Source organism: Carlito syrichta, unplaced genomic scaffold (genome assembly GCF_000164805.1).
Source record: "Carlito syrichta isolate Samal-C Ts95f unplaced genomic scaffold, Tarsius_syrichta-2.0.1 Scaffold304335, whole genome shotgun sequence".
In the NCBI taxonomy this organism is placed as follows: Eukaryota; Metazoa; Chordata; class Mammalia; order Primates; family Tarsiidae; genus Carlito; species Carlito syrichta.
In genome coordinates, this window is record NW_007248431.1 from 609189 (window position 1) to 624505 (window position 15317).

At 52.9% G+C, this 15317-nt stretch overlaps 1 protein-coding gene across 4 annotated transcripts in view; it reads left to right on the top strand.

Moving 5' to 3' along the window:
• The window catches only part of TANGO2 (transport and golgi organization 2 homolog), a 39467-nt gene that overhangs the window by 11714 nt on the left and 12436 nt on the right, over positions 1-15317 (top strand). For 3 of the 4 annotated variants that reach the window (XM_008059695.2, XM_008059694.2, XM_021713193.1), the window contains exons 1-3: positions 2824-2916; positions 9618-9706; positions 14339-14458. In XM_008059695.2, the coding sequence (XP_008057886.1) occupies positions 2861-2916; positions 9618-9706; positions 14339-14458 (265 nt within the window). In that variant the 5' untranslated portion in view covers positions 2824-2860. Of the gene's footprint in view, positions 1-2822; positions 2917-9617; positions 9707-14338; positions 14459-15317 lie in introns of those variants that run through there. The other variant, XM_008059693.2, reaches the window with a different exon arrangement.

Consider the following 15317-nt stretch of genomic DNA (forward strand, 5'->3'; position numbering starts at 1 on the left):
TATTTCTCCAGAATATTCACCGACGCTGCCCCACCTTCCAGGGACCCTGTAAACCTCTTTTGGGGGGCTGGCTCCTTATGCTCATACTTGGTTTGAGGATCCCTGGCCCCCTGTAGACCTGACTGTGCCACAGCTTCTCAGGAACTTTTCCCCCATTTTTGTGCAGTGTTCCCAGTCCCAGGGAGAGTCTCCTATTAGGTTCTCCCTCCTCTGGGAAGCCCTGTGCTTTGTTTTCTGTCTCCCTTACCCTTGAGGCCACCAGAGTCCAAGCCCCAGTGTGCCCAGATGGCCAAGTGCTTCAGGGCAGGAATGACACTACACTCTGCTGTCTTTGGACCTGTGTTCTCTGTGGTATTGGCCAAATCCTGGATGATCTTGTAAGTCCTTGACTGCTTTTAAGATATTTTCATATTCTTTCAAGCATGTTATTTTAACCAAGAGAGAGTTGGCCCCAGTAGCCTGTCCACCCCTTGGAATGGTGGCCCCAGATGACACTGCCAGGTCACCCTGACTGTTCCCAGCTTCTGGGCCCTTTTGCAGAGTCCCCAACATTGGGGATGCCCTTTAGCTCACCATTTGCAAAGAGTGACCCATCTCAAATGGTGGCACACTCCCCAGCACCCTGCATGTCAGCAGATGGCACCCACTGCTTGGTGACACCTCACCCTCACAGCCACGGGCTCCTCGCTGGGGCAAAGGGTTGATCTCAGCAGCCATCATTGCTGCCTGTGCCTGTGGGAACCAGGAGGAGTGGTGGGCAGGTGGGTAGAGGCACACAAGTATAGTGCCCTGGGCTGAGACTGGGTCCTGGGAGCCTCCATGGCTGTGCAGTCCTGGGTCCCACAGTGGCCCCAGAGTGTGGCCTGTGGGAGCCTGCGGCAGACAGCAGACAGTGTTCATGGAAGATGGAGTGAATCCTCAGTGCCAGTACCTCATTCCTAGGACCAGTGGGGACGTTATGACTCTGAGCCCACATTGTGTCTATGATGCTGGCTGCAGGCTGTGGCCTGAGCCACCCCTACCCACATGGTGCTGGCACCAGTTTGAATATATGGCTGATATGGTGGAAACATCCTATTTGAGTGCTGAGTCACAGAACCCAGATAGGTTTTGTTCAGAGACCTAGGAATCGAGAGTGATGGTGCCAATGTCAGAGGGGAGCTCTTATTGTCCCCAGGACAGGGCCAGGGCCTCTCCCAGAGTCACAGTGGCTGTGGGGGTCCCTGACCTAGGGCAGTGAGCCTAAGTTTGCTCCACCTGTGCCTGCTGCTTAAACCCGGGAGTTTCCTGGGGCGCCAAGGCCTGGGGTGGAAGGGCAGGAGTGGCCACGGCCCATTTGGGATGTGAGGCGGTATGACCTGGGTCTGGGCATCTTGCCATGACCTCCTAATCCCAGCGAGGGCCTGACTCACAGGCCCACTTGACAGGTGTGCAGCTTTCTGGGGGAAAGCCCAGGCTGCTCTAGTGGGACCACAAGCTTAGTGTCTGGGGCCAGGGTCTCCACATAGACCCTCCGGACTCCTGGGACTCCCCAAGACCAGGCATAGCCTTCCCTGCTCCTAAGGTGCCTCATGCTGGCACACTTGGAGCTCATCAGCCTCCTGTTGACACACACATGTTCATGCACACAGAGCTATATGCGCACATACACATGTGCACACAGCCACATACAGCAGGTGTGTTCCTACACGCACGCCCCTCTTCAGAGCCCTCCACACAACACCCTGAGCCTCCCTCACTCCCCACCCCATCATCAGACTTTTCTTCTGGGAATCTTTTTGGGTCCGTTCAGTGTTTAAACAGTGTCTTGGCTGTTCTGTGTCCCAGCCACAGGACTGCCCCAGAGCTGTGCCACTAAATCATCACACACGTGTACATTTTAAGGAAATGCAGAGTCACCCTGTCCTGAGATGGCCTTCAGGTCTCAGTTCTCTTCTTAGTTGTGGGGAAATGCCTGCTGGGCCCCAGAGGCTCCGGGAGAGGAAGGGACATGAGTTAAGTCCGCATTCACCTATGCCTGGGTTTGTATCTGTGTCCCCAGCAGGTGTCACTGCCACTGCCCTAGGGTACAGGGACCTCAGTCCCATGGGATGACAGTATGTGTGCTGGATGGGGCCTCAGGTCCTATTGGGTGGTGGGTCTGTGTGCTGGGTGGGGCTCTCAGGGGCCATGGGGTCGTGACCTGTGTACTGGGTGGAGCCCTCGGGTTCTGTGGGGTAGCAGTATGTGCTGAGGGGGGCCTCAGGTCCCATGGGGTGGTGGGCCTATGCACTGGGTAGGTTCCTTGGATCTTGTGGGGTGTGTGCTAGGCTGGGCCTACATCCCAGGTGAGTGGGGCTTGCTTCCCTGCCTTTGGAGTGGGGGCGGAGATGGGGTCTGCCTCCCTCAGTGGCCCTGTAGGGGTGGGGTGGTGCTGTGGCAGGGGAGGGGATGTGAGTGCAAGGGAAGGTCTGCTGCCTGCTGGCTCCCACCACACTTGTGGCACCTGATATTTCTGCTGCTGCCCCCTCCAGTGCTCACTGGCCACCTGCACACCACGTGTCCAGACCTGTGAGAATGGCAGCACTGGTGAGGTAGTTCTGTGTGGCGCTAGGGTTGTGGATTTGGGAGGTGGTTCTCTCCAAGGCCAGCAAGCTTGTGGGTAGCAGAGTATGTGGGTTTCTGTGGCACTGGCCACTGGCACAGTGTCCTGCATGCAGTCCCCCATGTCCAGCAAGTGTCACAAGCCTGCAGCAGTGGTTCTGTTCCCGGCTGCTGTGGGTTCAGAGCGTCAGTCTTGTCTTCTACTATCTGCTCAACTCATGGTCCTTCTTCTTCCACAGACCTCGTGACTGTGCAAGCAAGACCACCCTTGGCACCCATGTGCATCATCTTTTTCAAGTTTGATCCTCGTCCTGTTTCCAAAAATGCCTACAGGTAACCCCTCACTCTGCATCTGCCACACCTCACGGGGTCCTGGGTGCCTGACCAGTTCGCACTGTATGCAGGAGGTATGTAGGTCAGGCCCTCAGATGGCATAGGTTATACAGGCCTGGCCCTGCTCTGGGCCAGGGTCACTCCAGATGGGTGCAATGGGTGCTGGTGGAATGCCTCTCAGGGCAGGAGCTCTGAGCTGGCATACAGAGACATGAGAAGTCAGCCACAGAAGGTGGCTGTGTGGGCAGGAAAGAGGAACAACATGGATCTGGGTAGGGGTATGATTCTGTGGGCTCTGAGGGGGGTTGGGGTGACAGAATCAGGACAACGATGTTAGGGAGTGAGAACCTAACTTGGGCTGCCTGGTCCCCAGTGCCAGTTAGAAGTCAGAGTGGTGGTGGCAGGTCCGAGGGTCTAGAGGTCCTGCACTGAGGAGGGAGGTCTGGGGAGAAGGAGACACTGGGGACTAGCCAGAGGAGGCAGGAGACTGATGACAGGAAGGGCAAACTGGGATTCACCCCTCCCAACTCTGGGCTCTGGATGGCCACCCTTCTGCTTGGGGGAGGCACCCCAGCCTTTATCCACACAGAGAATAAGGCAGAGATGTAAATCACACTCCAAAATTGATATTTGAAACCACTCTCTAGTGCAATTGCCTGGGGAGTTTTCATTTAAAAAATCTGCAGAAGTGGAGGTGAGAGGATTGCCTGAGCTCAGGGGTTCAAGACCAGCCTGGGCAACTTGGCAAGACCTCATCTCTATAATAAATAAAATAAAATCAGCCAAGCATGGTGGCACGTGCCTGTGGTTCTAGCTACTCTGAAGGTGGAGACAGAAGGGTTGCCTGAGCCCAGCAGGTCAAGAATGCAGTAGCCATGAGCATGCCTCTATACTCCAGCCTGGGTGACAGAGTGAGACTCTGACTTAAAAAACAAAAACAAACAAATAGAAAATCTGCAGCAGAAATTATTTGACCCATTTCCATGAGGTTCTCACATTTGAGTCACCAAGCAAAATTGCATAGACACTGCATTGCTGGACTGAGGCTGAATTAACTAATTTCAGGGAATGGAGATTGGACAGTGTTTGCCTTTTCTGCAGAGGAGTAGGAGTCAGGGCCAGGCCAGTCTCCAGCCAGCAGCCAACCTCCTGCAGGGAAAATGCAGGCAGAGAAAAACTACTGACTCTCATAGGGGCTGGGGGGTGAGGGGCTAGCTAGGAGGAAGTGACCAGAACTCAGGACTATGGGAATAGCAGCCACTGTCCCCACTGTCCCCAGCCTCCAATGCCCCAGGCCAAGAGCTAACCTTGAGGGAGAGGATGTGGCTGCAGCCCACTAGATGGCTGTGAAGTCCCTGGGGTGCCACGCTGGCAGAATTTGCTGGAAATCTGCCTTCCAGGGTGCTGGCAGCTAGAACAGGATAGCTGCCAGGGGACGGTGCCGGCTGCTAGGTGCTGCCTGCTGGTGTGCCCTGCAAGAGCCTGGGGAAGTGGAAAGAACAGTCCTCCAGCTTCTCTTTGGCGCCCCCTGCTGACAAGATGTCATCTGCTCCCAGCCTCAAAGTTCAACTGCAGGATCACAGTGCAGGGTGGATCTGGTGCTGAGCAGCAGTGCACTGATGACTAGCATGGCCCTCAGCCTCACTTGGATGCCCGTGCACCTGCTAAGTAACTCTCTCTCTACCCAATAAGCAGAGACATTCTCAAATACGACACATCCTGGAGTCAGCCACAGCCCTGCCGGAGATTCTATTCCCCAGAGCTCCCCTGGCCCCTGCATGTAACAGTAGAGATGGGAAGGAGGGGGCAGAAGACAGTGGTGACGCACACATGCAACACACAGACAGGAAGCACAGAGGAACCAAGCGAAGCCAAGCCCAGCCATTTGCATCCTGTTTTCTGGGATTGGCTGCAGCTGGTCTCTCCTTCTTTCTTCCGTAGCTGGACCCTAGCTGCCATGGTTCCACACTGGGGCTGGCCTGAGGCTGGCTTTGGTTGCTGTCACTCTCCAGCTTGGCAACCACCTGCCCAACAAGCTCTGCCCACTGGTCACTGCTGGGAGGCTCTGCTTCAACCCCAGCCTTCAGGTCACTCTGACCCAAGGGCAGCCTGGAACCCCAGGATCACTCCTTACTTACTGTTTCTCTCCAGCCACTTCCTTGGCAATGGGAGGAGAATTGAAAAACAGGCAGGAGTTACCTGAGTTGGAAATCCAATTGTAAGTTAGGCTTTGTCCTGGGGTTTACCTTGTGGTTGTCACAGTTGGCACTCAGGGAAGTAAGGGGACAACTTCTTTGAGTTCATTTCCATGAGATGGAACCAGTGAGTGCACAGACCCTGGCATACAGTCACAGGGGAAGCCATGTCCCCCTTAAATGTGCATGTTGATGCCCTAACTGCCAGTACCTCAGAGTGTCACAGTGTTTGGAGACAGAGCTTTAAAGAAGTGATTATGGTAAAATGGGGTTATGTGGGTAGGCCCTAATCTATTTGACACGTGTCCTTATAAGAAGAGGAGATTAGGGCGCAGACACACGTGGGGAAGCCAGTACACGCACAGAGATAGGAGCAGCCACCTACAGACCCAGGAGACCCTCAGAGGAACCAGCCCCCTGACACCTTGACTTGAACTTCCAGCCTCCACAACTGCAAGACGATAAGTGTCTGTTGTTGGAGGCACCCAGGCCATGATACTTAGTGATGGCGATCCTGGGCAATCAATATGCTGGGCTGAGTGGCCAGTTCCAGGTCTTCTCAGTGTGGCCTCCTACAAGCTGCCCCACGGGACCCTTCCTGTACTGGATCCTTGGGTGTCCAGGTAGAAAGCTTGACCACAGGGTGTTGGCCAGGCCACCTGGGCTTGGAGTGGTGGAGGGGGAGGTAGAGAGTGTAGTACATGTCTCTCTTGCTTTTACTCAGAACCCATACATCACTGCAGGGTCCTGTGCTTGTGGGTCCTGCTGTTCCAGGTGACCTCTGTATTTCTCCCTAATGTCTTCCACAACCCTGGGCCAAGGACCAAACACACTGCTTCTGGGTGACTGGTTGAGTGTGCTGTTTTCCCAGCTGCGTGGGAGGGTGCAGGGCACTTCTGGTGGCTGCTTCCACTGTGGTCTGGGTGTCTGGCAGGGAGAATGGAAAGCTGGGGCACAGGCGCTTCTGTAGAGCCCCCAGCACCTAAGTACACCTTGGGATTCCCTGAGCAGGGGACCCAGCCAAGTGGGGATGACTCCTGACCTGCAAACTGGGATAATAAATGGAGTTGTTTTAGACCACCGTGTTTGGCAATTTGATACCCACAAAGAAAACCAAGACCCCCAGCAAGATAACATAGTCATGTTGTCCCGGAAGCCTATCTTTTAATAAAATGTCTATTTACCCTCCCATGCTAACTCCTTGCTAGCTGCATCCTGGAGTGGCATCTGGACCAGCTGTTGTTACCCTTTAAGGCAGCTTCCGTGGGGTCATCACTGAGGATCTAATCATGGACCAGAGGATCTGCCACACCTGCTGCCACACCACCCCCAAGGCAGTTCAGAGTCACCCCAACACACACAGTGTACATACTAACCTGCCCCCACAGTGCATAGACTCACACCCCATCAATGGTAGACACACGGTGCCCAGACTCACCTCCAGACTCTGCAAATACCCACTCCCCCAGACTGTATGCAGACTCACCCCTGAAGGTGTACACTCTGTGAGGGGCTTCCTGACATTGCACAGACTCAGAGTGCCCATGCTCTTCAGCATGGGGAAATCCGGGTGGGATAGGTCATTGGTGATTTCAATTATTGGAACGAAAAAAAACTGGGGTGACGCCATCCTCAGAGCCCCTTGCCATGGTGGGTGTAACTCTGGGCTCTCTGGCTGCTGAGTGCAAACGGACTCTGTCCTCTCCCCCAGGCTTAATGGGGCCTCATCCCACTTGTCCCTGGATGGTGTACCTCATGAGGCCTGCAGCCCCACAGCAACTCCTGGGTGAAACAACCCAGCAAGCAGTAAGTGTTCCTGAATCATTGGGCAGGTGCACATCACTGCTCCTCATTCATAACAGACTGATGCACAGTTTAGGCCAGTGGGCTCAGTCAGCTCTTCTCATATCTTTTTTCTCTTTATTTTCACTTTGCTGGAAGATGCCTTAAGAATCATACCTGAAGCCAGCAGCCCCGCCTGGTGTTAGGTAGGATAGGTGGACAGGACCCTGGCTCCCACCACTTACCTCCAGGGTCCTGGGATGTGGAAGCAGAGGAAGGCCCATATTTGAGAGAGAGAGAAGCTGAACGGGACCACATGAAACTTTACCCCACCCATGGGGCAAGGGGCTCTTAGCCAGACCCCTGGCACATCCCCACCAGATCACGGGGGCTGCGTGCTTGCCCTCCTCCTAACCATTGCCTGGGCTATCTCTGTCTGGACTGTCCTGAGCAGGTGCAGGAAAGACATACCACCTGTCACAGCAGTATCCACCAGGGCAGCCTGGGCCAGTCCCTGCTGCAGCAGTGGGGGTACTTCCTCCCAGAAGGGACACAGCAGATGTGGTGAGAGCCTCTGACTGTGGCTGGGTAGGGTTACAGAGAGTGTTCTGTGAATGACAGAGGTTAGTGTCTGAGTCAGGGACCACCACCCCACACCCAGGCAGCACCCCCCAGGACTCACAGGAGTTGGGTGGACTGAATGGGGCACCCCGAGGTGATGAGGCTTCCATTGCAGATCCAAGGATTTTCTGGCAACATCCGAAAGCATTTCCCAGGGGCTCTGAGGTCCAGGCACTGCGGAGCTCAGGTTATGTGTGTGCAGTTGGGTGGACATGCCCTAAGGGTGTGATTGACAGGAGTGAGGGTCAGTTCTACTCTCTTTCTTTTTTTTTCTTTTTGAGTAGGAGTCTCACTCTGTCACCAGGCTGGAGTGCAATGACATGCTCATGGCCACTGTAGTCTCATCCTGAGGGGCTCATGTGTTCCTTCTGCCTTAGCCTTCCAAGTAGCTGGAACCACAGGCATGCACTACCATATCTGGCTAATTTTTTTTTTTTCTTGAATCGAGGTCTCATTCTGTCTCCCAGACTGGAGGGCAGTGACATGCTCATAGCCACCACAGCCTCTACCTGCTGGGCTCAGGTGATCCTTCCGCCTCAGCCTTCCAAATAGCAGGAACTACAGACGTGTACCACCACACCTGGCTAATTTTTTTATTGTTATTATGGAAATGAGATCTTGCCAAGTTGTTCAGGCTGGTCTCAAACCCCTGGGCTCAGGCAGTCCTCTCACCTTGGTCTCCCAAAGTGCTGAGATAGGCGTGAGCCACCATGCCCAGCCTAATTTTTTGATTTATTGTAGAGATGAGTTCTCACCAAGTTGTCCAGGCTATCTTGAACTCCTGTGCTCAGGCAATCTTCTCTCCTCTGCCTCCCAAAGTGCTGGGATTACAGGCATGAGCCACCGTACCCAGCTTACTCTTTGTCTTATCAATGTCTTTATTATTTCATGTTTCACATGAGCAAGTGTTTCATGGAATCAATGAGTAGTCATCGATATGGAACTTATTTGTAAACACTTGTCAGGGTCTCACTACAACTTGGTTTTAGACTTCTGGTGTGATGGGTCCCAAGCCCTGTGCCTAGGAGCCACTGTGGCTACTGTGGGACCTGCCCATGGCTCAGTGCTCTAAGGTCTCCAGCTGTTACTTGTTAGATTCATGGGCCTAACAGACCCCTCCACTTTCAGTTACCACTATACCCTTACATATTTTTAGGGCCAAATCTGGGACTTGAAGTTCAGTTTTCTTGCCTCAAAGCCAGGGCTCTTAAAATGTTGATGTCTTTCCTAATAGCAAAAGAAATACTTGTTTGGGCTGAATGTTTCAAGCCTATAATTCCACCACTCTGGGAGGCTAAGACAGGAGGATTGCTTGAGTCTAGGAACTGGAGACCAGCCTGGGCAACATAGCCAGACTTTATCTCTACAGTAAGTCAAAAAATATTAGCCATATGTGGTGGTGGGAACCTATAGCCCCAGCTATTTGGTAGGTTGAGATGGGAGGATCACTTGAGCCCAGGACTTTGAGATTGCAGTACGCTATGATTGCACCATGGCATTGCAGCCTGGACAACACAGCAAGACCCTATCTCAACCAAAAAAAAAAAAAAAAGGAAAGAAAGAAATACTTGTTTGATTAATAATGCAAAAAACTAGTAAAACACAGAGAAGTCCCCATTCACTATCCTCCACCCCAGAACTTAGCACTACAAAACACAGAATGGAGCATCCCTCTCCCAGAAAAGGCCCAAGCTCTGCACCATTTGACATGTGTCTGCAAACTCACATTTCAGGAGCCTGCAGGCTAGCTCTGGGCATTCTCAGGAGAGGAGACAGAGGGAAGGAGGGACAGACTCCACTCTCCAGCCAGGGTGCCCTGGGTATGCTGGGACCAGCAACTCACCTACCCAGCCCCAGTCCTGCTCTAGCTAGGCCCCATTTGGGTGGGCAGGGGGTGTGGTAGGGTAGGCCTGGCGGATCTGTTTCCTGCCACTGATCCTGTTTCCTGGACAGGGATCTGAGCACAGTCCTGGCTGGCTCTCCAGAGGACTACTGGCTCCTGTCTTCTCTAGTCTTGGCTGTGCTACTACTGAGGCAGAGAAACAAGAGAGAAGGCAGGCCCTTCTGTTTCCTCCGAGTCACAATGCTGCTCTTCTCTTGCAGGCTTATCCTGGCAGCCAACAGGGATGAATTCTACAGCAGACCCTCTAAGCTGGCAGACTTCTGGGGGAACAACAATGAGATCCTCAGCGGTGAGTCTTCCTTGTACTAGATGGCCCACATGGCCATGCTCAACCCTTAGCTTAGCCCACAGTGGCCATGACGGTGGCCAGCACTGACTGCCCCCCACCCAATTTCAGTGCTGGTGTGGAAATGGATGAGATGAGTTTTGGATTCATGGCCAGTGTGAGGTGGCCAGCCCCGGGACTGTTCATCCAGCACTGCCCAAGTGGCTTCCCGCATGCCATGGGTCCCTGTCATGGGGAAGGGTCGGTTGGCTCTGCTGGATCCCCCCTTCACAATGGGCATGTGGGTGGATTTGTGTGAGGTACAGGTCCACACTCAACTTCTTGGTGAAGCATTCCAGTCGTGTGTGCATGTGTGTGCGTGTACTTCCATGTGCACACGTTTGCGCCTGCATCTGTGTTTCTGCTTATGCACAGATACCCTTCCCTTGCCCAGAAATAGCTGGGCTGCATTTGGGGAGCAGGGGCTTGGGTGGGCGTGTGCAGGCAGGGAGCTGGTGCTGAAAACTCATGACCTGCCCTGTGCCTATGTAGCATGAGGCATTCCCTCAGGGCAGAAGTGGAGTGACAGTCATGTCCCCTGTCCCCAAAACACCAATCTTGCTGAGGTCCTGTTGAACAAGAAACAGTTCTTGCCCGTGGGGTGGGCAGAAGTCTACTTGACAGGTGAGCAGACATGACTGGCCAGGCCAGGGGGCCGTCTCACCATGTACCAGGTGCCAGGCGGCCAGATGTGTGGCCTCGTGGGCCTAGGGAGGCTGCGTGTGCCCTATGCTGCCTTCCAGGCTCCCACCTGACGTGTCTAAAGGTTTGACTGCAGAGTTTCGACAGGACTCCTGTGTAGGCCTGTAGCCCAGCAGCAGTGGGAGGAGGATGCTGGATGGTTCTGGCATCATGAAGGAGGAGGACTGGATCAGGGAAACTGAGGCATGGCACTGTCATAGGGGGGAGCGTCCTGAGGTCCAGCAGCTGGGGGAGTTCATGATGGCTGGATGCAAGAGGGTGGAGTCTGGGTCTCTGGGCTGTGCCTCAGCCCCACCAGAATCTGTGCAGGACACCCTGGAAATGCCTAGGCATGTGGCAGGGGTGTGGGGGCTGGCAAGGAGGCATAGTGGTGCTGAGGGTGAGGATGGGGGGTGGAGGAGGCAGGTCCATGGCACCAGGAGAGGGCTGAAGAAAGCCTGTGAGCGGGCTAGGGTGGGGCAGAAGAGAGTTGTGGAGGGGTCACAGTGTCTGCTGGTGTAGGAGGCTGCAGTGAGTGTGGGTTGAGTGCATAACTGATCAGGACAGGTGGGTTGAGGGACTGAGGCCCCGGGAATATGAAGGCTCAGATAGATGTTTACCCTACTCTGACTCCTGGACTATCAGGGCTGCCAAACCTGTGTCCCGCCCCCAAATTAATGCCAAGCTGGGGTGTCTCTCACTTTTATGGTGGCTGGAGGCAGCTGAATATGTTCACACACTGGCTCCCACCGAGTGGCCACGCTGTGTTGCATACAGTGTCCAGCTCAGGGCTGGAGGACGCTAAGGCCCACAGCCTCTCCCTGCCTGACATTACCAAACTATGTGCAAGAGTTTAGGCCATCAGTTCTCCAGGTGTGGCATAGCTTAACATTACTCGAGAACTTGTTAAAAGTGCAAGTCAACACATCTGTAAAACTTTGGCTGTTACTTCTTCAAATATTTTTTTCTGTCTTCTGCTCTCTCTCTTCAGTCTCCCTCTCCTCTCCCTCTCCCTCGTCCTTCTCTCCCTCTCTCCTTCTCCCTACTCCCTTCCTCTTCCCTTCTTCTCTTCTTCCCTCTCCCTCCATTCATATTCCCCCATCACACACATATCCTAGTCCACTTGAGGCCATCCCACACCTGGATCATACTGCTTTTCCAGTGCCTCCTGAATCTTGAGGTTTTTCTAGTCTGGAGACTGGAGCAGGCACTCTTCCCTGCCCTGTGTGAGCACCAGGGGTTCTTCTTGGTTTCAGGTAGTTTCTGGTTTCCTCACCCATGTGCTGATCAGGTCACAAGGTTCTCTGTGCAACTCACACCTCTCCATCTTCTGTGCCATCGTCTTTGTCCCTTTATGCTGAAATGAAAGAATGCCCAAGGCTGGGCAATTTATGAAAAAAAGAGGTTAATGTAGCTCACAGTTCTGCAGGCTGTGCATGAAGCATGGCGCTGGCATCTTTTTCTGATGAGGCCTCAGGACGCTTCCATCCATGGCGGAAGGCGAAGGGAGCCAGCCACATGGTGAGAGAGGAGGCGGGAGAAGGGATTGCCAGGCTCCTTTAAACAGCCAGCTCTCTCGTGAACTAATAGAGTGAGAACTTACTCATTACCACGACATCAAGCCATTCATGAGGGATCTGTCCCCATAACCAATAACCTGCCAGGCCCCATTTCCAACACTAGGGGTCACATTACCAAATGAGATTTGGGGAATACACACCCAAACTATGGCAGCCATGACTTCTGGCTGCCTGTTTCCCCAAACTCCTCTCAGCTCAGGGAGTCTGCTGAGATCTGCCTGGTCCCCTCCTGTGGGGGTCCTAGAGACCCTTCAGTGCTGGGACTCACTGTGGTTCCCGACTCTCGCGGCTTTAGTTGAAAATTCCATTTCATGGATTTTACTCTTGATTGACTTATGTGGGAGGGTGAATCTGGATCCTGTTGCCGGACCTGATATGGCAGTTTCATTCATGTTTTAATTATTGACCTGTATTACTTCCTTATACATTATAGATGTGAGTCCTTGGTTGGGTAAATGTACTTCCTACTCAATTCCTTAATGATGTCTGTTGGTGAGCAAAATATTTTCTTTTAATGAAGTACAGGCAGGCTGAGGTTAGAGGATTACCTGAGTCCACTGGTTTGAGACCAGCCTGGCGAGACTTCATCTCTACAATAAATAAAAAAATTAGGCGGATGTGGTGGCATGTGCCTGTAGTTCCAGCTACTTAGAAAGCTGAGGCGGAAAGATTGCCTGAACCCAGCAGGTTGAGGTTGTGGTGACCTTAAGTGTGCCACTGCACTCCAACCTGAGTGACAGAATGAGACTCTGATTCAAAAAAAAATTAATGAAGTACAGTTTATTTACTCTTTTGTGAGTTATTCTTCCTGTGACCCAAAGAGCCTCAGCTTCCTCTAAAGTCCTAACAATGCTTTCCTCTGCTTCTAGAACCTGAGTTGAGGTTTTATGTTTTTGTCTATGGTTTATCTCAGGTTAATTTTGAACACGGTATGAGGTAGGATTGAGATTCACCTCTCATCTCTCTAGTGGTTCCCCGTGTCATTTATTAAGTGGATATACTTTTGCCGTTTGCATTATTGTGGCAACTTGGTTGTAAATCAGTTGAACATTCACCCACGTGTTCCTTCCGGCTCTCTTGTGCCCCGCGGATCCGTGTGTCTGTCTTGACACCAATACCACATAGTCATATGTATCATCACTCTTTAGGAAATCTTGAAACTAGACAGTGTGAATTTTCCAGCCCTTCCTCTCTGCTGGAGTGTTTGGCCATCCCAGTTGTTCTGCATGTTCACTGACACTGTAGAGTCAGTCTGTTCATCTCTGTAGAAAACCTACTGGGAGTGGGATTGTGGGATGGTGCTGCATCCAGGGGTCATATGGGAAGAGTGTCACATCAACGACACTGTGCCTTTCAGGTGGCACATGTGTATATCTCCCTGGATCAAGCCGGTTCCACTTCAGACTCAGTGGTGCCCTGGAGTGCTCAGTGTTTAGATACCTGTTTTTCACTAAATGTTTTCCTAAGTGTTTTTTAAAAATCACGCTCAGTACTTTTTAATTCTATTGTAAATGGTATATTTACATTTTCAATTTCCAATTCTTGCAGCATTTACTTATTTGTTTTAATAAATTGTTTTGGGGGCTCCTTTTGGATCTTCTTCATATATAATCCTGCCAGCTACCAATAAAGACAGTTTTACTTCTTTCTTTTTGAGCTCTATGTCTTTTCTTTTTCTGTTGTGATTGGTTACTTTTATGAAAGTAACATTTTAATGACAGCCTATTATGCCCCAATCTTTGGGTAAAATGACCCTCTACTCTGGGAGGCACCGTCCTGTGACTGTAAGGGCCTCTTTTATCTTTTGGCCAGGGTGTAGAGCACTAACCTGTCCTGAGCCCCATGGATAAGATAGCTGGTGGAGGGTCTGGGTGTGTGCTGGCCCCATGCGACTTGCCGTGGGGGAGGGGTAGAGCCAGCATCCCTGTACTTAATCCAGGACACTTAGCCCTGTCCCCCTGCCTTGACACTGGCATAGGTGTGACAATGGTTCTGCAGACCCCATACTTGGATTGTTGGCTTCAGGGCCCTCTTGGCATCAGGATGGTCGTGTCCAGTCCCATAGTCATCCTACAGGGTGGGATCTCCTTTGCGTGCCCCGTGAGCCCCAGGAGATGTCTGCCTTTCTGAGTTTGAGCCCTGTCCCACAGTTGGGGGCTACTGGGTGGCCTTGCATGTCAGCAGGAGCATGAAGGAGGGGTTGGGTAAGGTGTGGGGGAGGAGCTGGGCGGGGCAAAGAGGGAAGAGCTGGGAGGGGCCTGTGTCTCTGGTCTGACACCTGGCAAGGGACCCGAATGGTTGGCGTTGCTGGTGGTGATGCTGTCATTCGCTGCAGGGCTCGACATGGAGGAAGGCAAGGAAGGAGGCACATGGCTGGGCATCAGCACGCGGGGAAAGCTGGCGGCACTCACCAACTATCTACAACCGCGCCTGGACCGAGAAGCTCGTGGGCGAGGTACAGTGGGCGGGGCAAGCCTAAGAGTGGTGAGGTGGGCCAAGGAGAGACAAGGTGAGAGGAGGTGGGGCCAAGGTGAGGTGGGGCTGATGTGAGATGGAGCAAGACCTAGGTAAGATGGGGTGGGGCCAAAGCAGAAGGGGCCAAGATAGGGGTGGGGCCAAGATGGGGGCGGGGCTGTGGGGGTGCCTTGGGGGGTGCCTTCCTTGGGTATGCCACTGCCACTCCTGTTCCTGAGGTATGCTTGCAGGGGCACATGGCAAAGGCAGAAGTGATGCTAGAATAAGGGGTGGGCCTACTTCCCTGCCCTCTGACACTACCCTAGGAGCCCCCTGGCCTGCACAAATGCTGTGTGCTCCTCTCAGGCGCACGTTCCACACTTGTTCCCCACCCACAGCATCACCCCAACCGGTGTGCCATTGCCTCCTGTCTGTGAATGTTTGCAGATGCCTTACCGAGTGGACAGCTCTGTGGACACACACTGTCCTTACTGCAAGTGTTTTGCTTCATGCTGCATTTCCATATGGAGACATTAGGAGGAAACATTTTTTAAAAACCAAAACAGTGGCAAGCATGGTGGCTCATGCCCGTAATCCCAACACTTTGGGAAGTGGAGACAAGAAGATTGCCTGAGCCCAGAGGTTTGATACCAGCCTGGGCAACTTGGTGAGACCTTGTCTCTACAATAAATCAAAAAAGTAACCAGATGTGGTGGCGCACATCTGTGGTTTCTGCTACTTGGAAGGCTGAGGTGGAAGGATTGCCTGAGCCCAGCAGGTTGAGGCTGCAATGGCCTTGAGCATGCCACTCCACTCCAGCCTGGGTGACAGTGAGACTCTGACTCAAATAAATAACAAAA